Source organism: Phocoena phocoena, chromosome 18 (genome assembly GCF_963924675.1).
Source record: "Phocoena phocoena chromosome 18, mPhoPho1.1, whole genome shotgun sequence".
In the NCBI taxonomy this organism is placed as follows: Eukaryota; Metazoa; Chordata; class Mammalia; order Artiodactyla; family Phocoenidae; genus Phocoena; species Phocoena phocoena.
Genome location: NC_089236.1, coordinates 14180943 through 14199882, shown reverse-complemented (window position 1 = coordinate 14199882; position 18940 = coordinate 14180943). Strand labels below are relative to the sequence as shown.

General features: G+C 41.0%; 1 protein-coding gene across 1 annotated transcript in view; it reads left to right on the top strand.

Moving 5' to 3' along the window:
* LHFPL6 (LHFPL tetraspan subfamily member 6) overlaps nucleotides 1-12165 on the top strand; it is a 227951-nt gene extending 215786 nt beyond the window's left edge. The window contains exon 3 of the mRNA XM_065896234.1: nucleotides 12047-12165. Coding sequence (XP_065752306.1) covers nucleotides 12047-12165 — 119 coding nt within the window. The remainder of the gene's footprint in view (nucleotides 1-12046) is intronic.
* Nucleotides 12166-18940: the final 6775 nt, after the last annotated feature.

Below are 18940 nucleotides of genomic sequence, written 5' to 3'. Positions count from 1 at the left end.
TTGAATACTGTACTGATAGTGAAAAACAGAGTGGTTGTAAGTATATCGGTTGTTCACCCTGGCGATCGCCTGGCTGATTGGCAGCTGTGCTCTCTGCCCCGCATCAAGAAAGGGGATCAGACTGTACATCACTAGCCCCTGGCAAAGACCGAATTCAAAATTCGAAGTACGGTTTCTACTGAATGTGTATTGCTTTCATACTGTCCCAAAGTCAAAATATTGTAAGTCAAACCATCATAAGTCAGGGACCATCTGTATATGTATATATATGTATATGTGTGCGTGCACATATATATTTGTGTCTACATCTACATCTATAAAGTTTTATATTTATTTCATTTTGGTTTTGAAATGATTTCAGATTTATAGAAAAGTTGCAAAAATAGTACAAAAACTTCTCATGTACTCTGCACCCAGATTCCCTTCATGTTAAGTATCGTCATCATATCCGCTTTGTCCTTCTCCCCCTCTGTCTTGCTCCATTATCTCTCCCTCAGACAGGATGCCCCATGCCTAGATACTTAAGTGAATAATTCCTTAAAATAACATTCCTTTATGTAGTAGTAAAATTATCAAAATTAGGAAATTAACGTTGATACAGTACTTTAATCTACAGATTGATAAATGTGATTATAAAATTACACATGAGAGAGATGGAATTTATTTTTCTCATAACGGGTATTGTTTGTTCTGAACTTTATTTCTACTTCATGGTTTTCCATTTTCAGAAAAGAACAAACATAAAGTAGCATTTTAAATCTCCAGATGCTCAAAACGTTTTTTTAAAAAGCTCGCTGTCCAAATCTACACTCTGATATTAGAACTTAAGATTCCAGAAAGTATTCATAATAAAAATAAAAGTGATAATAATAAATCATAATGTCTTTTCTCCCCTGATGTGTAGTTTGGGGTCAGAACGACTGAACCTTATATCAAGTCCAGCTGCTGTTCTTTTCGTGAATTAGAGCAGCTGTGTAAGTGTGGGACCTCAGATAGGCACTTTCTAGTAAATCCCTAAGTCGATGATGGCTAGCGCTGTTTCCATGGGAGACGGTAAATAGTACCTGGGAGAACTCTTTTTTTCTTTATTTCTCAGGTCCTCACCCTAAAGGTGGAGCCAAAAACACGTCTATAGGGACAAGAGAGACACAACAGAGCAAATTAAAATTATGGCTCTTTAACAAGATCTTTGAGGGAATCCAGAAGAGAAATTTATGCCGTTGAATAGAATAGAATTAATGTGTAATTCAGAAGGTTTTTTCCCCTGAAACCTGAGACCCATGTAACGTGAACTCATATTTGAGTACAGGGCTTGCACAGCAGTCATTTCCCGTCACGTACTCGTCTGGCCAGCCCTATCAAAATTGACTGTAACATATCTCCTTAGACGCAGTGCTGTTATGAGCGCTTTGCAGAAACATATCTTATCTTTTCCATAGAGTAAATCCCTGCTCCCTTGGACGTGCAGGTTATGGAGCGTACTTACAAATGCCATAGCTTGAGTGTGCCAGCTCTTACCAATGGACACATATGCTTTATATGCTAACTCTTTACATTCCTGGATACCTCCGTGGAGAAAGTAGGGCAGACAAAGAAGGTGGAGAGTCTTTTAAGAGTCTATTTGTAGAAGTGGGTCCAGTGCTCCAAGCTAGACCCTTATACACTGAGATGTACTATGTGTTTGGGGGAAAAAGGTACCATTCAACTCCCAGGAGAGTTCAAATCCAACTGTCCAGTCCCCTAAACCTGGGAACGAAGGGGCAGGAGAGGTAGAAGATATAGTCAGCCTCACTCATGAGAGTCAAGAGCGGAAGTTCTTGAGGAGAAATGCTGGGTCTGTCCACTGTGCCGCACTCTGGAAACAGGAGGCATGAAGGTGGCCTCCACTGCCTGGGGCACTCTGTACAGACTCAGTGCTCAGTCTTTGGGGGGTTCTACCATTGCACCTCCCTCCATACTGTCTACTCTTGGGAAGCGCCCATGGAGTGCTGAGATACCATTACTGAGATCTGCTTGTGGACAGTACCTCCTAGAGTACATCTCAGGGAGTACAGTGTAAATGGTGCCCTGAAGTTGTGTCCAGGACGACCCTGGTCAGCAATGTGAGTTTATGCTTCTCGTCCTAAACACAGAAACAAGCAAAGAGCGTTAAAATGAGCCGCATCTCACAAACTATCTTCCCTCAGCCTTTTTACTTCTACATTTTTTGCCCAGTGATCAAGTTTGAGTTCCACTCTTCTCTCTTCAGACACAGGTGTCATTTTAACTCCTTGTTCCATTAAAAGTTTGAATTAAAGCTTTTGTGTGTTTTAGGTCAAATGTTTAAAACCTGTTGTTGTTGTTTTTCACTAGCAACACCTCTGTTCAGTAACTTCCCAAAAGAACAAAAGGAATTGGTCCCACTACAGATTCTTTTGTTCTTGCTTTTAATGCACAGGGCAGACAAGATGGTCTGAATATGAAGAGGTAGGAAGGAATTGACTCAAGAGGAGAGACTTCCACCCATGGTATTTAAGAATACAAAAGTTGGGCTTCCCTGGTGGCGCAGTGGTTGAGAGTCCGCCTGCCGATGCGGGGGACACGGGTTCGTGCCCCGGTCCGGGAAGATCGCACATGCCGCAGAGCGGCTAGGCCCGTGAGCCATGGCCGCTGAGCCTGCGCGTCCGGAGCCTGTGCTCCGCAACGGGGGAGGCCACGGCAGTAAGAGGCCCGCGTACTGCAAAAGAAAAAAAAAAAGAATACAGAAGTTTTTTTCTCTACAGATCCCTCCACCTTCCTGTCTTCCTTATTTGTACAGCAAAAGGGATGAAATCTGACGTGCCTGCTTCTTCTCTACACAAACTTTGCGTTGATATCTTTACATGCTGAAAAACTTTAAATATCACAGATGAAAGATATTCTGCCTGATAAGTGAAGGCAGTCAGCTTATATCTGGACTCAGGCACCTGTGGCCACAAGGCCGGGAACTCAGCAGTGACCCGGTGAGGAAAGAAGTGAGCTGGGAACGGGCAGGGCTCAGGTTCAAATGCAGAGCATGGGGAAGGTCGAAGACACAGGGAGGTTTGTGTTGGACAGCATCAGTCAGGGGGCAGGACTACCTGTTTTGTGCTTAAATGAGCACTGGGACAGCAGGAGGCACCGTGGCAAAGTCTCTGGGTATGAGGATGGCGCGATGGCCAGGGGTTTACAGGCAGAGGGGAGCTGGAGGGTGCCCAGGGCCTGGAGCCCTTTCTCGGCTCCACTCCGATGGGGACAGGTCAGAAACATCCAGTTTGAGAGCGTGCCCGTAGCCAGTTATCACCCAGGAAAAATCAGTTATCTGAATTTGATCAAGCAAGCTTATTGGACCCCACTGCCTCACATCCTCTAGGGGGATGGGATTGCCAAGAGAGTGCCAGTTTGGTTTCATTGGCCCTGAAGTTGGGAGAGCCAAGTCTGCAAGATGCAGGCCTTTAATAACTAGAATTGTGCAAGGTAGACACGGGTGCATGGAGTCTTCTAAGGAGACTGGTAAATTCAAAGATGCAAAATATATCTTTTTTTTAAATTTTTTAAATTTAATTTAATTTACTTTTTATACAGCAGGTTTTATTAGTTATCTGTTTTATACATATTAGTGTATATATGTCAATCCCAATCTCCCAATTCATCCCACCACCACCACCCCCCATCAGTTTCCCCCCTTGGTGTCCATACGTTTGTTCTCTACATCTGTGTCTCTATTTCTGCCCTGCAGACCGGTTCGTCTGTACCATTTTTCTAGGTTCCACATATATGCATTAATATAGGATATTTGTTTTTCTCTTTCTGACTTACTTCACTCAAAATATATCTTATTTCTTTGTGGCATGTAAGTTCTAGCAGAGACAAATGGGGACAATGTGATACAGATCTTCCTAAAACATACCTGAGCACACGAAAAAGTTTTGGAACTGACTCAAGTTCAAGTTCAAGCTTCATCATTTATTTGAGATACTGGGCCAGTGACTTATCTTGCATGTTAACTCAGTGTCTTCATCTTCAAAATGGGAATGATGTTGGGAAAGTATAAACAGATTTGCTTCTCTAATTTCTTGAGAGCATCATAGGCAAAAATGGTTAAATCAGATGCCACTTCTAAACTGTTTAGCACCTGGCTCACAGGCTGTCCATGACAGCTATTATATAATTATTAATTTCAGATCTCTGTTCTCAGCACAGGTATAGTGTCTCATAGCCATTCATTCACACCACAAATATGTATCAGTTGTCTGCTGTGGTCCAGGCATCGCTGTACTGAGCTTTGGGATACAGGAATGAGACAGGCAGTCACATGGTAGGCTCTGAAAGAGTAAGCAAATAAAACTGATCACTGGAATTTCATTGTTATTTGTAGTAAAGCCGGGTTCTTTGTACCTTTTCTTCTGTCTCTGTTACTAACAGGAGATGCGCTAAAAACTAATTTGAGGCACCCTAAAGAATCAGCCACACCTCTCCCAGCCATCTTCTCCCTGGGGCTGCCCTGGAATGCAGCCACAGAACCTTTTCCCATTGATTTTGCAGGTGGCTGTGGTTTGCTGCTTTCTGTCCCATTAACCTCTATTTTATCTGTCAAGAGTGGCATTCCCCGTCGTTGAAAGAAGCAGTTTGCCAACCCAGCGTGCTTGGAGTCCTGTTTGATGGAGCATTACAGAGAGCAAAAGAGAAAGTTTAACAGATTTGCTTCTCTAATTTCCTGAAAGGATCCCAGACAAAACTTGCCCTCTAGCAAAATGCTTTCGGTTTGCATTAAAATAACGAGAATTTTTTGCCACGACAGGGGAAGTGAGAGGCCAGGGAAGAATGGTCCCGTATTCCCTGGTTTCCTTTGGTTCCGTTACTACTCATGGACTACAGTAAGGTTTAAAACATATTAACTTAAGCATCTGCTCTTTCCTAATAGCCTAATGTACTCAGAAAGACTTTTTCTCCTGTTACTGTAAAGCACAGTGCTAATTTCTTATTATTGAGCGTGTGGGTTTTAACAATGGAAGGAATCACGCTCAGGAAGAAGAATCTTTCTTCTCCTTTGAAGAAATTCGAGGTACATTTACATTTATAGTTTCATGAAAAAAACTCCCTTTTATATCTAGTTAATTTTGTTAACTGAATTTCTAACAGACTTGTGTAAAATATACGAGGAGTGGCTTCAAAATAATGCAACTGATGTGAGTGATACTCAAGAATCAGTCTTACTAGAACAAAAGCTTTGTAAAACCAAAGATGCTATCTCTCTCGTCCCCTCATTGGTCTCCTGTAATATTGCAACACAAAGAGTAGGTGCTCAAGGCTTACCAATGGATGTTGACTATCTCACATGTCTATACACCAGTGTAGATGAACATTTGAAGAGGAAGTCTTCAGGCTTCCAGCTCTCAAACTCTGGAGGTGGTCACACCCAACCCCATCTCTTTGAATGATACTTGAACGAGACCCAAATCTGCTTATGTTTCTCCATTACATTTCCCATCCCCCTGGTACAAATACACTCTTCCCTGGCCTCCCACATTCAGGCTTGGCTAGCCCCTGCTCATCTGCCAGGTCTCAGCTTAAATTTCACTTCTAATTTAAGGCTCTTCTTCACAGACCTCACTGTATAAAAGTCCTTGTGATTTGCTGTCTTAGCATCCTGGATGTTTTTTCTTCAAAGCGCATATCACAATTATCATTATATAAATATCTAAGTAATTATTGTTTAATACACCCTTGACTAGACGATGGCTCCTTGATAGCAGGGGCTGTATTTATCTCTTTCCAAAGTAGATCCCTAGCATCCAGTGATTCCTAGTTGGAGTGGGCGGTTAAAAAATATTTGTTGTGGGAGATTGGGACTGACATATATGCACTACTTTATATAAAATAGATAACTAATAATAACCTGCTGTATAGCACAGGGAACTCAGTACTCTGTAATGGCCTACATGGAAAAAGAATCCTAAAAAAAAAAAGAGTGGATATATGTATAACTGATTCACTTTGCTGTACACCTGAAACTAACACAACATTGTAAATCAACTATACTCCAATAAATTTTTTTTTAATTTGTTGAATTTATGAAAGAATTGAGGGAGGGAGAGAGGGTGGGAAGAAGGGACTCAAGAATCAGGGGATGGATGACTCAGTGTTTCTTTAGATTTGCCTAAATTTTATTGACACATTTTGATCTTACTACACTGACCTTGACCACTTTTTGTTTCTCTGAAGATATGTGTGTGTGTGTGGTATATGCTTTTGTATATTTTTTTGAAGTTAGATTGATGAGGTGGCTGTATTTCTATACAATCCAAAATACCAGAATAAATCCTTATTGATTTAATAATGATTTATTTTATCAATTACTTAGCAAACCAACGTCTTCGTATCTGAAATAGAGGAATAATTTTCTTTTAAATCACACTGATCATTAGTTGCTCATTTTGGATCTTAGCCAGTTGCTAAATTTAAACCACAAAATGTATAAATCACATACGTAAACTAGCACGTGTGTGTGATCAGCAGCAAGATTGTGTAACATCCTCAAACATTTTCTATGATAGTACACTTTTTAAGTACCTTTATTTGGCGTCCTACCTTTCCATTTTCGTATGATGGATGGTTGGTCTGCTGAGTTGACTACATGTTTTATGACACAAACAAGAAAGGCTCCAGAAACATAACAGTTATTAGAAATGGCACATACACACTTATCAAGGCAAGGAGTTGGATTGACCCCGGGAAGATGATAGCATAACAAGGATGTGCTGAAGGGTCTATTCTGGCTCTGGGTGTTTCAGGGGATGGCAGGGCTTGGGTGGGTAGGTGGGTGGGTTAAGCCTCTAACAACTGAAGAAACTTCACAAACCCTTATCATGGTAAAGAAAAACAAGAAAGACTGTGTTCATTTGCTCTTCTCTGAAATTGGGTTCCCCAGAGCTGAGACCCTGAGATGAGGATTCCTGTCCAAGGGATCAAGGAAATGAGCCGAGGAGAAACCAGTAGGAAGTGGGAAAGCAAGATAGTGAAAGCGTAGACACGAAGCGAGGGTGCAATTCCAGGTGAGGTCCCAGCCTCAGTCTGGACTCTTACGAGCTCTGGAACATTCATGCCACAGCAGAGTTTGTCCCACCTGGAGGCAAGAAGGAGGGCTTTCAGACTCCTGCACCAGCCCGTCAGTGGCTACCAGTCCCGCCAGGGGTACTTCAACTTTCTGAGAGTTGGAGCAAAGTGGCCCCCCAGCTCACAGGTCCTCTGAAGAGGGTTGCAAGTATAAGCTGTTAGGAGCAAAGTACAGTCAGTAGCTGATGGATGAGAGCCCAGAACCAGCAAAGGGATCCAAAGGAATTGGGTGGAGCGTCTACACCATCTGCTACAGCAACCCTGAGTTCAGAGCCCCTAAGATTTAAACTTACGCTATTTTATTGACTTTTCTAGAGGAGAGAAAAAGTTATACTGTCTTTCCTGGGTTCTCTGATAGTCAATGCTTTAGTAGCTTTTTTTTTTAATCTTTATTTAACACACGTGACTACTGTTACATACACTATTATTATTATTTTTTTTTTTTTTAAAGAAGATGTTGGGGGTAGGAGTTTATTAATTAATTTATTTATTTTTGCTATGTTGGGTCTTCATTTCTGTGCGAGGGTTTTCTCTAGTTGCGGCGAGCGGGGGCCACTCTTCATCGCGGTGCGCGGGCCTCTCACTATCGCGGCCTCTCTTGTTGCGGAGCACAAGCTCCAGATGCGCCGGCTCAGTAGTTGTGGCTCACGGGCCTAGTTGCTCCGCGGCATGTGGGATCTTCCCAGACCAGGGCTCGAACCCATGTTCCCTGCATTGGCAGGCGGATTCTCAACCACCGCGCCACCAGGGAAGCCCACATACACTACTATTAAATAGCCTCACCAACTACTTTTTCTTGAGTGAGTGTCCAATAATTAATAAAGAATTATGTACTCCACTTTTCATGTTAGGTCATGGAAGATCAACACCTTATTATTAATGAATAACTGATTGTGTTCTGTGTTATAAGCCTTATACTGAATGGACTGACCACAGATTTTGCTGACTTTTTGGTTCTAAACCACCTGCCATCTCTTAGCTACCTATTAATTCTCCCTCCTAGATTGTTTAGTCCAGCTAAAGAATAATTCAAAATGGAGATTATTCCCAAGACTCACAGCCACATTAGCCTATGGTTATCAGAAAATCTGGTCCATGAAGGAGACTCTGTTACCCTTGAAAAGATTGATTCTATCTGTCAGTATTAATGGAGGTCGTTGTGCCAGTGAGACCCAGCCTGGGGTGGAGATGTGCTCTTTCAGGATCTATTGTCCTTTTAAATTGAACACACTCTGTACAAAGCTATAAATGCACAGTTGGTTTGGGAACTTCTCTCCAGAAATTCTGTGTCAAATAAGACTGGAGTTACTCTTAAAATCCCATACTGTATTATTGAAAGACTAACTGTCTGCCTACTTTGTTTCCTTTCTTTCTCTCTTTCTTTTACCTTGTCTTTCGTTCAGCATTTATTTACTGAGTGCCTACTGTGAGCCAGGCACTGTTGTAGGGGTACAGTAGGGAACAAAATATACAAAGGTCTCCCCATTCTAGTGGGATAGACTGAAGTTAAACACACGCACACACAATATTTACAAACCATGGCAAGTGCTACAAAGGCAATAAAGTGAGGTAAAGGAATAGAGTGACTTTGATGAGACAAGTTGCGGGGGGCAGGTAGATTCCATCTGAGAAAGCTCCAGCTCTCTAATGATCTGGAAGTAGAATTTTTGGGGTGTAAGGAATAATGAGTGAGGAGTACTGGAGCCAATATAAGCCTGATGTGGTCCAGAGAAGACAGCCAGTATGGCCAGAAAGAAGACAAGAGGGAAGGTGGTCATGAGGTCTGAGAAGTAGGCAGATGCCAGCTCATTCAGGGGCTCACAGGCCTTTGGAAGGAGATTGCATGTTTGAGAAATCATTAAAGGATTTTAAGTAAGAGAGTGACTTAACATGATTGATTTTTGAAGAGATAGCTGCCCTCTTTGCTGTTGATGATACTATAAATAAAAGCAGGGAGACAGGGAAGCAATGACATCAGGTAAGACTGCCGGGGGTTGCTGTAGGCACTTGAGGAGTGGAGGCACACAGAATAAATTGTGGAGAGAGACACAAAGGACTCGTCACTTACTATACAGGTGAGTCCTTGGACGGGTTACTGAACTTTCCTTGGCCTTGGTGTCCCCATGCGAATGGTGGGGATGATACTCAGGTACCTACCACATCGTGTTCTTATGAGGATTAAATGTACTTAATGTTTACTCCACGAAAGCTCTTCTACAATTCAGAGCAAATAGTAATCAATCTGTGTTTTCTATTTCTTAATTGTTATTATTTATTATTGGATATGGAGAGGGAGAAATCAAAGTTGCAGGCTGAACGTATCCTGTTGTCTGGTACATAGGTAGTGCCCTAGAGTACTTTTAAGATGTGGAGGCTCTTGGTCTAATTTTGTTGCTATTGACTTATGGTGACTACAAGCCAATGACTCAAGCTTTGCCTCACCTCACCTTCTTATCTGTAAATGGGTCACATGCTAACTACCGCTTCAGTAGACTTCAGTGAAGATAGGAAGTCGAATTGCATGCTACACCTAACAGTCTTTGTAGTTTTCAATAGAGAAGTTATTAATGAACAAGGTAAAAATGACTGACATGTAAAAAAAAGATATGGTTTTCAAACTATGGTTTGTATGTTCAATGACTGTGAAATCCAAGCCTCTGGTTGTATGTGTTTTAGCTAATGTAATGGATAATACAAAAACAAAAGAAAAGGGAGAAAATGGTTGTTGTTGGAGCATTGTCTGATTTCTGATTTTCTTAAGACTGACTAAAAAGGGGATTCAATTAGGGCAGAAAAGACAATGTTGAATGAGAGATATAGAGGACTTCCTTACTGTACATGCAAAAAGAATAACTTGAATGTTGTTTTAAAAAAAGGATTAATGAATGCGGAAACCTATCCCACTAATTCAAGAAGGATGTTTTGGGTCAGTGAGTTCTTATTCTTAGAACCTGGTACCCAGATTTGAGTCCTGACTCTGAAAGGCACCTCCATTGCTTCAAAGTTTTGGCAGTTATGGATAAAGCTGCTAAAAATATCCAGGTGCAGATGTTTGTGTGGACACAGGTTTTCAGCTCCTTTAGGTAAACACCAAGGAATGCAACTGCTGGATTGTATGGTAAGAGTATGTTTAGTTTTCTAAGAAACCACCATACCGTCTTCTAAAATGGTTGTAACATTGCACATTCTTACCACCAATGTATGAGAGTTCCTGTTGCTCCACATCCTCGCCAACATTTGGTGGTGTCCGTGTTCCAGATTTTGGCCATTCTAATAGGTAGGTAGTGGCATATCATTGTCATTTTAATTTGCATTTCCCTGATGACATGATGTGGAGTGTCTTTTCATATGCTTATCTGCCATCTGTATATCTTCTTTGGTAAGGTGTCTGTGGTCTGAGGTGTTTGGTCCATTTTTTAATCAGGCCTGTTTTCTTATTGTTGAGTTTTAAGTGTTTGTATATTTTGGATAACTGTCCTTTATCAGATGTGTCTTTTGCACATTTTTCTCTCAGTCTGCAGTTTGTTTTTTCATTCTCTTGACATTGTCACAGAGCAGAAGTTTTTTTAAATGTTAGTAAAGTTCAGCTTATCAGTTAGTTCTTTCATGGATTGTGTTATATCTAGAGTCATTACCATACCCAAGGGCATCTGGATTTTCTCTTATGTTATCTTCTAGGATTTTCATAGTTTTACGTTTTACATTTCAGCCTGTGCTCCATTTTAAGTTGATTTTCGTGAAGGGTGTAAGGTCTGTGTCCAATTTCCTTTTTTTGCGTGTGGATGTCCAGTTGTTCCAGCACCATTTATTGAAAATACTGTCTTTGCTTCATTGTAGTGCCTTTGTTCCTTTGTTAAAGATCAGTTAACTATATTTATGTGGGTCTGCTTCTGGGCTGTCTATTCTGTTGCATTAGTCTATTTGTCTATTTTTTCACCAATATCACACCGTCTTGACTACTGGAGATTTATAGTAAGTCCTGAATTCAGGTAGTGTCAGTCCTCTAACTTTGTTCTTCTCCTTCAATATTGTGTTGGTTATTCTGGGTCTTTTGTTTCTCCATATAAACTTTAGAATAAGTTTGCTGATATCCACAAAACAACTTTCTGGAATTTTGATTAGAATTACATTGAATCTGTAGATCAAATTGGGAGGAACTGACGTCTTGACAATATTGAGCCTTCCTATCCATGAACATGGAATGTCTCTTCATTTATTTAGTTCTTTGATTTCATTCATCAGTTTTATAGTTTTCCTCATAAAGACCTTGTACTATTTTGTCAGATTTTTACTTATTTCATTTTGCGGGATGCTAATATAATTTCAAATTCCACTTGTTCATTACTGGTATATAGGAAGCAATTGAATTTTATATATTACCCTTGTATCCTGCAACATTTCTGTTGTCACTTAGTAGTTCCAGGAGTTTTTTGGTAGATTCTTTCACTTTAGCATTATTCTTCAAAGGGATCTCCTCCTTAGAGTGGCCCTTTTGCAGAAACTGTATCTATATTTAGGACTTACCTATATTTTGAATTTTTTTTCTAAGGTACCTCATTACGCACATGAGTTTGGGTGATTTAAATCAGAACTAATACCTTCATCTCTCCTATCCTGATTGCTGTTATTCCTCCTTTGCTTCAGCCACGGGAGTGAGCATCGCAGTTGGGGAGAAAAGGTTTCTGTCACTAGCTAGCCGGAGACATAGGCCTTGAGGTCCTTCTGAAATGCACACAACTGTTCCGGCTTTCTTCCGTCATGGGATACGTTTCATCCCTTGTTATCATTCCATTTGAATGAATGTCACATTTCTAATGAGTATTTCAGTTTCACTGTGGTACACCAGGAACACACACCCTGGGAGAAATGACAGAAGCTCCTGTAAAATCATCCTGATCTGTGCCTGCTTTCTCTCCTTCTCTTGTGTCCCTAGGTAAGTGTGAAATCGGTTGGGCCTACTACTGCACGGGAGCAGGTGCTGCCACCGCCATGCTGCTATGCACATGGCTGGCTTGCTTCTCAGGCAAGAAACAGAAACAGTACCCATACTGAGATGGAGCCACCAAGAGCAAACAGAGGAGAAGATGGGCTGAAGGGGCTGGGAGGGACTGAAGCATCCAGCTATTCTCAAAAGGTGGAATAGTGGTTCTAAACCATACAACACTAATGAAATGAAACCCAGTGGAATTAAAAACATTATACCATATGGAAGGGTTGTGCAAGATTTGTGAAAGAAATGTAGAGCATGGAATGATAGAGAAAAATGGACCAAAGGCTAAAAATATTGCAGGGTGTTGGGTGTTTCTATTCCACAGAGTATTGTTGATGTAGAACACACACATACACAAAACAAATCTATATATGCAGCAAACAAGGTGGGTTTTTTTTTTTTTTTTTTTTTTATGGATGATGACTCAGAGAATCAAAAGGGCTAGTAGAAACAGTATTAGGTTGGGAAGCAGGGTAACGCACAGACGTTCCCAGTAAGTCATGGCACTTCTGAAAGCACACGAGCACATACAGATGTACGCATCCACACACATGCGCATACACAGACATTTAAATTGTCGCACAGTCTGTATGAGAGGTTTAGCAGTGCATTACTCCTCTGTTTTCTTTTTAATACACATTTAAAATACCATATTATCACTTTATAAAGTATACATTAAACCTAATAAATGGACCAATAAGCCACTCTTATCAGTATTTTGTATACTCTGCATAAACTCTTTATGCCCTCAATGTGTTTTCAGTGTTTATGCAGATCTTTAGAATTAAGCCTTTGTATTTCAATATTATTCAAAAAATATGCAATATTTCTCTGAGTAGCTTCTGCTATGGTATTCTTACGAAGTAAAGGGGCAACTTTCTGTCCACTGTAGGAGAGAATTCAGTTGAAGATGTGAGAGTAATGAGAGACATTTCTAGTCACTAGATCTTGTTTTCTTTCATCCATTATTGTACTGTGCTGTACCACATTTATTCCAATATTCATTTTGTAAAAAATAAAAACGTGCTATTTTGTTTGTATTTGAAAAGCTCTGTGAATAAATTCTCTCTTTGATCAGTAGCTCAATGTGTCATAGAGTGTTAATTCAGTTATGGGGTTTGCTTCTTTAATTTCCTAAATGTAGCCTTTCAACTCCAACTGTCCTGTAAATTTTCCATTTCATTTTTAGGCCTCCTATTCATTCACCCACTAGTCATCCAACCAGGAGTTATTCTCGGCACACAAGGTATTACAGGTAAGACATAATTCCTGCTTTCAACTTAAATTCTTTGCAACCAGAATTCTAACTGCCTGTTCATTGCACTTCAATCATGATCAAATCCATATGAGAGAAGAATTTCAAGTCTATTTTGGATGAAGTTTGAGAATATGGACAACATTTAGAAGTGGCTGAAGGCGACGAAAACCAGGTCATGGTTCAGTCTCCATGGATGATGACAGAGTGGTCACAAGCTGACAGTGACGTGCTGCTTCTCCACTTTCTACAAGGCGCTGCATTTCTTCGGTGCTTCTGTGCCAGGGGCAGTTTCATACCTCTGTTCTTTCAGGGATCTTGGCCATTGAGAAAGATTCTTTCACACTCCTGCTACCAGCATAAAGCCTTGACTAGAGAGAAAGATCTGGACCCTTTCACAACCCCCTAACAGAACCAGCTCTTTCAAAAGCAAAGATTGGATAACGGATACATTCTTTTATTAGGCGATGCTGAGTAAGCATCAAATCCTTCAAACTTCCATTTCAATGAGTTTCTAAATTATATACTTTTCATATTTGGAAATTGAACATTCTGGCTATTTACACATGTAACTCTATTTTCTATTCATTCTATGCACATTTATCATTTAACTTGAATATCCGAATATCACACTTGCTTCTGGCACTTTTAATCATCCAGGGTGAGGATTGATGTAGCCCCGGAAGAACAATACAAGACTCTGGCCAATAACATTCTGGGCTTTCTGAGGCTTTGTTGCTATGGAAAAAGTCACTCTGCTCTCAGATGCTTAATTCCTCAGGCACTGAATGCCGTTTGATTGCGTCTCATTGTTCACTGAGCAGGGGCTTCTCCATTCTGTGGCTTCCTGCCAGGAGGAGAAGATTGCACTTTGCTCCCTCCATTAGCCCATCATTTTCATGTATTGCTGGTGCTTTTCAAATTTCAAACTGTACCTTCCTGTCAGAATACTGTTACGACTTCTTAGCTCATTATCAAGTTGGAGTTCTCAATGGAATTCATTAAGGTCTAATTTCTTGGACAGATTGAACGATAACATTGTCATTTTGATGTAATCCTTAGGGTTTTATTTTATTTTATTTTTTTTTTCCCCTTTGCGGTACACGGGCCTCTCACTGTTGCGGCCTCTCCCGTTGCGGAGCACAGGCTCCGGACGCACCGGCTCCGGAAGCGCAGGCTCAGCGGCCATGGCCCACGAGCCCAGCAGCCGCTCCGCGGCATGTGGGATCCTCCCGGACCGGGGCACGAACCCGTGTCCCCTGCATCGGCAGGCGGACTCCCAACCACTGCGCCACCAGGGAAGCCCCTCCTTAGGGTTTTAGACATTAGTGATAAAAAGCTGATCACTCTGACATGATCAAGTCAACTGGCAAACCCTTGTGTCTCTAGTCTGACTAGTCATAGTTTTCTTTGGTTCAAGATGTCCCAGCATTTGATGAGGAACATCTGATGTATTAAGAGTTATACTAAAAAATAAAGAATTACATTTACAGCTTTTCAAGTGAAAATCAGGATTCATGAAACAATATTAATAATAACAATAATATAAAATCTATGAAAAGTATATATTCACAGGCTGCTTACTGATGTACACGTAAGGGACCAAAAAAGCTCCATTCACAACTTCATAAAGCTTTCATTGCTTGTACATGCTTTTGAGGTAAGTGGGGAGTTTTCCTTGTTTTTAGGAAGAGAAGATGATGTGTAAAGTAGTTAATTGATGAAACTGAATTGACTCTTCCAGTTTTCAACATATTTGGGTAACAAATAGTTCTTGAGCTTCCGCTACTTGCTGGGCATTCTGCTACTCTATATAAAGCACTCCATAAAGTACAACACCTGCTCTCAAGTTGCTCCTAAGCTTATGGGGGAAAACAAAGAAGAACATCAGTGATTACACGTCCCGTTATGTCAACTGACTCTCAAAGATAAGGAGGAAGCCTCTCCCAGGTAAACTGGAATCCTTTACCTTAATTTATTTATTAAAGATAAAGGGCATAAGGAAAAGAAAGATGATAAATGATGATTTTCTGCGCTTCAGAGACATCATTAAGAAAACAAAAAGGTAAGCCAAAGACTCGAAAAGTTACATATCTGGCAAAGAACTTATATTCTGAGTAACTCTTTCAAAGAAATAATAAAAAGACAACTCAGTTTTTTGAATGGTTCAAATAAATGGAATATTTTACAAAAGAAGATACACAAATGCCAATAATCACATTGAAAAGGTGCTCAACATCAGTAGTCAAGAAGAATGTGAGACTCGGAGCCACAGTGAAACACCACTTAACATACGCTAGAATGACTAAAATTAAAAAAAAATTACAACACCAAATGTTGCCAAGTATGGAGATGTGTGGTTGGAAACATTTAGGCAGTTTTTCTTAAGTTAACCATAGGAATTCCTCTCCTAGGTATTCATGCAAAAAAAGAAAAAAATCTATGTCCACAAAAAATGGCATTAAAATGTTTGGAGTTCATAATAATCCGACACTGAGAACACCTCAAATGCTCACCAATACATAAAGGAATTATGATATATTTAAACAGTGGAGTACTACTCGTCAGTGAAAAAGAATGCATTTCTAGTATACATGACAACATCGATGCATCTCACAGACATTATGCTGAACTAAAGAAGCCAGACACAGAGGCAAAACTAATATATGGTGACAGATATCAGGACAGTGGTTTATCTGAGGTGATTAACTGGTGAGGACATAGGGAACTTCCTGAGATGATGGGAATGTTTTGTATATTGATGAGGGTGGTGGTTACATGGATGTATACACTTGCCAGAATCGATCGATACATGCACTTCATTGTATGCTTATTGTATGTTAATTGTACTTTAATAAAAAGAGACAGGGGGTGGGGAAGGTTCTTAAAGAGTACTGGTGCTGTGGGTTATCTCACAGGCCTGCACTGAGTGTGCATTGGGGGATGGTAGGAGATGAGGCACGGAAAGGGCAAGAAGTGCTTTTTGTGCCGTGCTAAGAGGATCAAAATTGATCCCGGAGGCAGTGGAAGGATTTGGCATAGGGGGAGATGCAGCCTGACTACCTATGTGTTTTAGAAAGGTGCCTGCAGCAAGCATGGTGAGTCACTGAGTGGCAGAAGTGGGGAGAGGAATTGTCACAATGCATTCATCCCACCAACAAAGAGTTGTTGAACACCTGCAGTGGTCTAAGTGCCTGGTAAAGGAGACAAACAAATAGGGTAATGTCATCCAGGCGAGAAGTGTTAGGGCCCCAACCTAGGTAGGCAAAGTTAGTGGAGGTGGAGAGGATGGGGCAGGTTAGAAAGGACAGGGGGATAGAGCCAGTAGATCCTGATCCTGAAATCAGGATCCCTGTTGAAGGAGCAGTCAGAGGTAGGAAAAAATTCAAAAGAAGATATTGTTACAGATACCCGTGAAAGAGAAGAGAACTTCAAGAGGGAGGGAGGAGTTCTCAATAGTGTTTATGGCAAATACTTTGGGAGAGCCAAGGCATATTTATTTGACTCAATAATGAGAAGTTTAGGGGCTTCCCTGGTGGCGCAGTGGTTGACAGTCCGCCTGCCGATGCAGGGGACGCGGGTTCGTGCCCCGGTCCGGGAAGATCCCACGTGCCGCGGAGCGGCTGGGCCCGTGAGCCATGGCAGCTGAGCCTGCGCGTCCCGAGCCTGTGCTCCGCAACGGGAGAGGCCACAACAGTGAGAGGCCCACGTACCGCAAAACATAAATAAATAAATAATGAGAAGTTTAATAATGACCACAGAAAAAAGCAGCGGTAGTGGAGTGGTGGGGTGGAACTTAAATTGTTAGGTGTAGAAGACTGAGTAAGAGATAAAGAAGAAGAAAATTATGCTCTTTCAAGAAACTTAGCTGTGGGTGTGGGTAGAAAATGGGGTCTTTCTGTTCAATGGGTATAAAGTCACAGCTATACAAGATGAGTCAACAATAAGGTACTGTGCACTTAAAATTTGTTTAGGGACTTCCCTGGTGGCACAGTGGTTAAGAATCTACCTGCCAGTGCAGGGGACACAGGTTCGAGCCCTGGTCCAGGAAGATCCCACATGCCGCGGAGCAGCTAATCCCATGTGCCACAACTACTGAACCCGCGAGCCACAACTACTGAGGCTGCGTGCCACAACTACTGAAGCCCTCGCGCCTAGAGCCCATGCTCCGCAACAAGAGAAGCCACCACAATGAGAAGCCTGCGCGTTGCAACGAAGAGTAGCCTCCGCTCGCCACAACTAAAGAAAGCCTGTGCACAGAAACGAAGACCGAGTGCAGCCAAAAATAAATGAATAAGTAAATTTATTAAAAAAGGTAATAACACTTTGTTCATATTGTAGATCTCATGTTGAGTGTTCTTAGCACACACACACAAAGACAGAGACATAAGGAAGCATTTGAAGGTGATGGATATGTTTGTTACCTTGATTGTGGTGATGGTATCATGGATGTATACATATGTCCAAACTCATCAAATTATATACATTAAACATGGTCAGGTTTTTGTGTATCATTCATGCCTTATTACAAAGTTACAAAAACAAGAAGAAGGCTAGCTCTGAAGGGAAGGTGGAAGACAAAATTCATTCAGCATTTTTGTTAATACCAAAGTGCTCTTTACAAAAACTGTTTTTGCAGGTGGGAGGAGGGATAAATTCGGAAGTTGGGATTAACATATACACAGTACTGTATATTGGGTTGGCCAAAAAGTTTGTTCAGGTTTTTCCATAATATCTTATGGAAAAAACCCAAACGAACTTTTTGGCCAACCCAATATAAAACAGATAATCGACAAAGACCTACTGAATAGCACAGGGAACTATAGTCAATTTTTTGTAATAACATATAAGGGAAAAGGATCTGAAAAAGAATATATATAGATGTATAACTGAATCGCTATGCTGTACACCTGAAACCGACACAATATTGTAAATCAACTGTACTTCAACCAAAAAATTAATTAATTAAAAGAAAAAAAATGTTTTTGCAGCCCTTGGGGATAGAGTGAATTTGTCAGAACATCAAATGTGCAGGTACCCCTCTTTGATTCAGGCTTTCTCTCATAACGTGGAGAGGGGCTCCCCAGAGAGCCTTCTTGGAAATGAGACCACTGGATTGTTCTACCAGCTTCCAGCAAGCCCACAGGATCAAGAAGAAACTGGCTGTCACCTCAAGAGCAATTTCTGAGGGAACAGAATTGGGCTAATTCCCCAGAGCAGAGCAAGAGGGTGCCACGATCTGGGTCACTGCACTAACACCTACCAATGGGGGTCAATGAGAAAATAATAGATTTTTCCCTGGAGGAGTTCACCTGTTGTGGAAAAAGGACAATATTCTCTATTCTAGTTTTGTGCACTCAAGTGATCATTAAAGTAAAGGTTCGGATCTGAAAATAAATGGCAGTGATGAAAAATGAGAAGCTTTCTAACGTGAACGAGAGCAGGGAGAGAATGTCATGCTATGAAACCATCTATGGCAATGCTGAGACTAAATTACTTCCACCAGCGGTTGGATCTGGAAACTCTCCTTCTATTTATTTTCTTAACAATTTTCACGATTGCCATTCCTCTGGGATATGGGG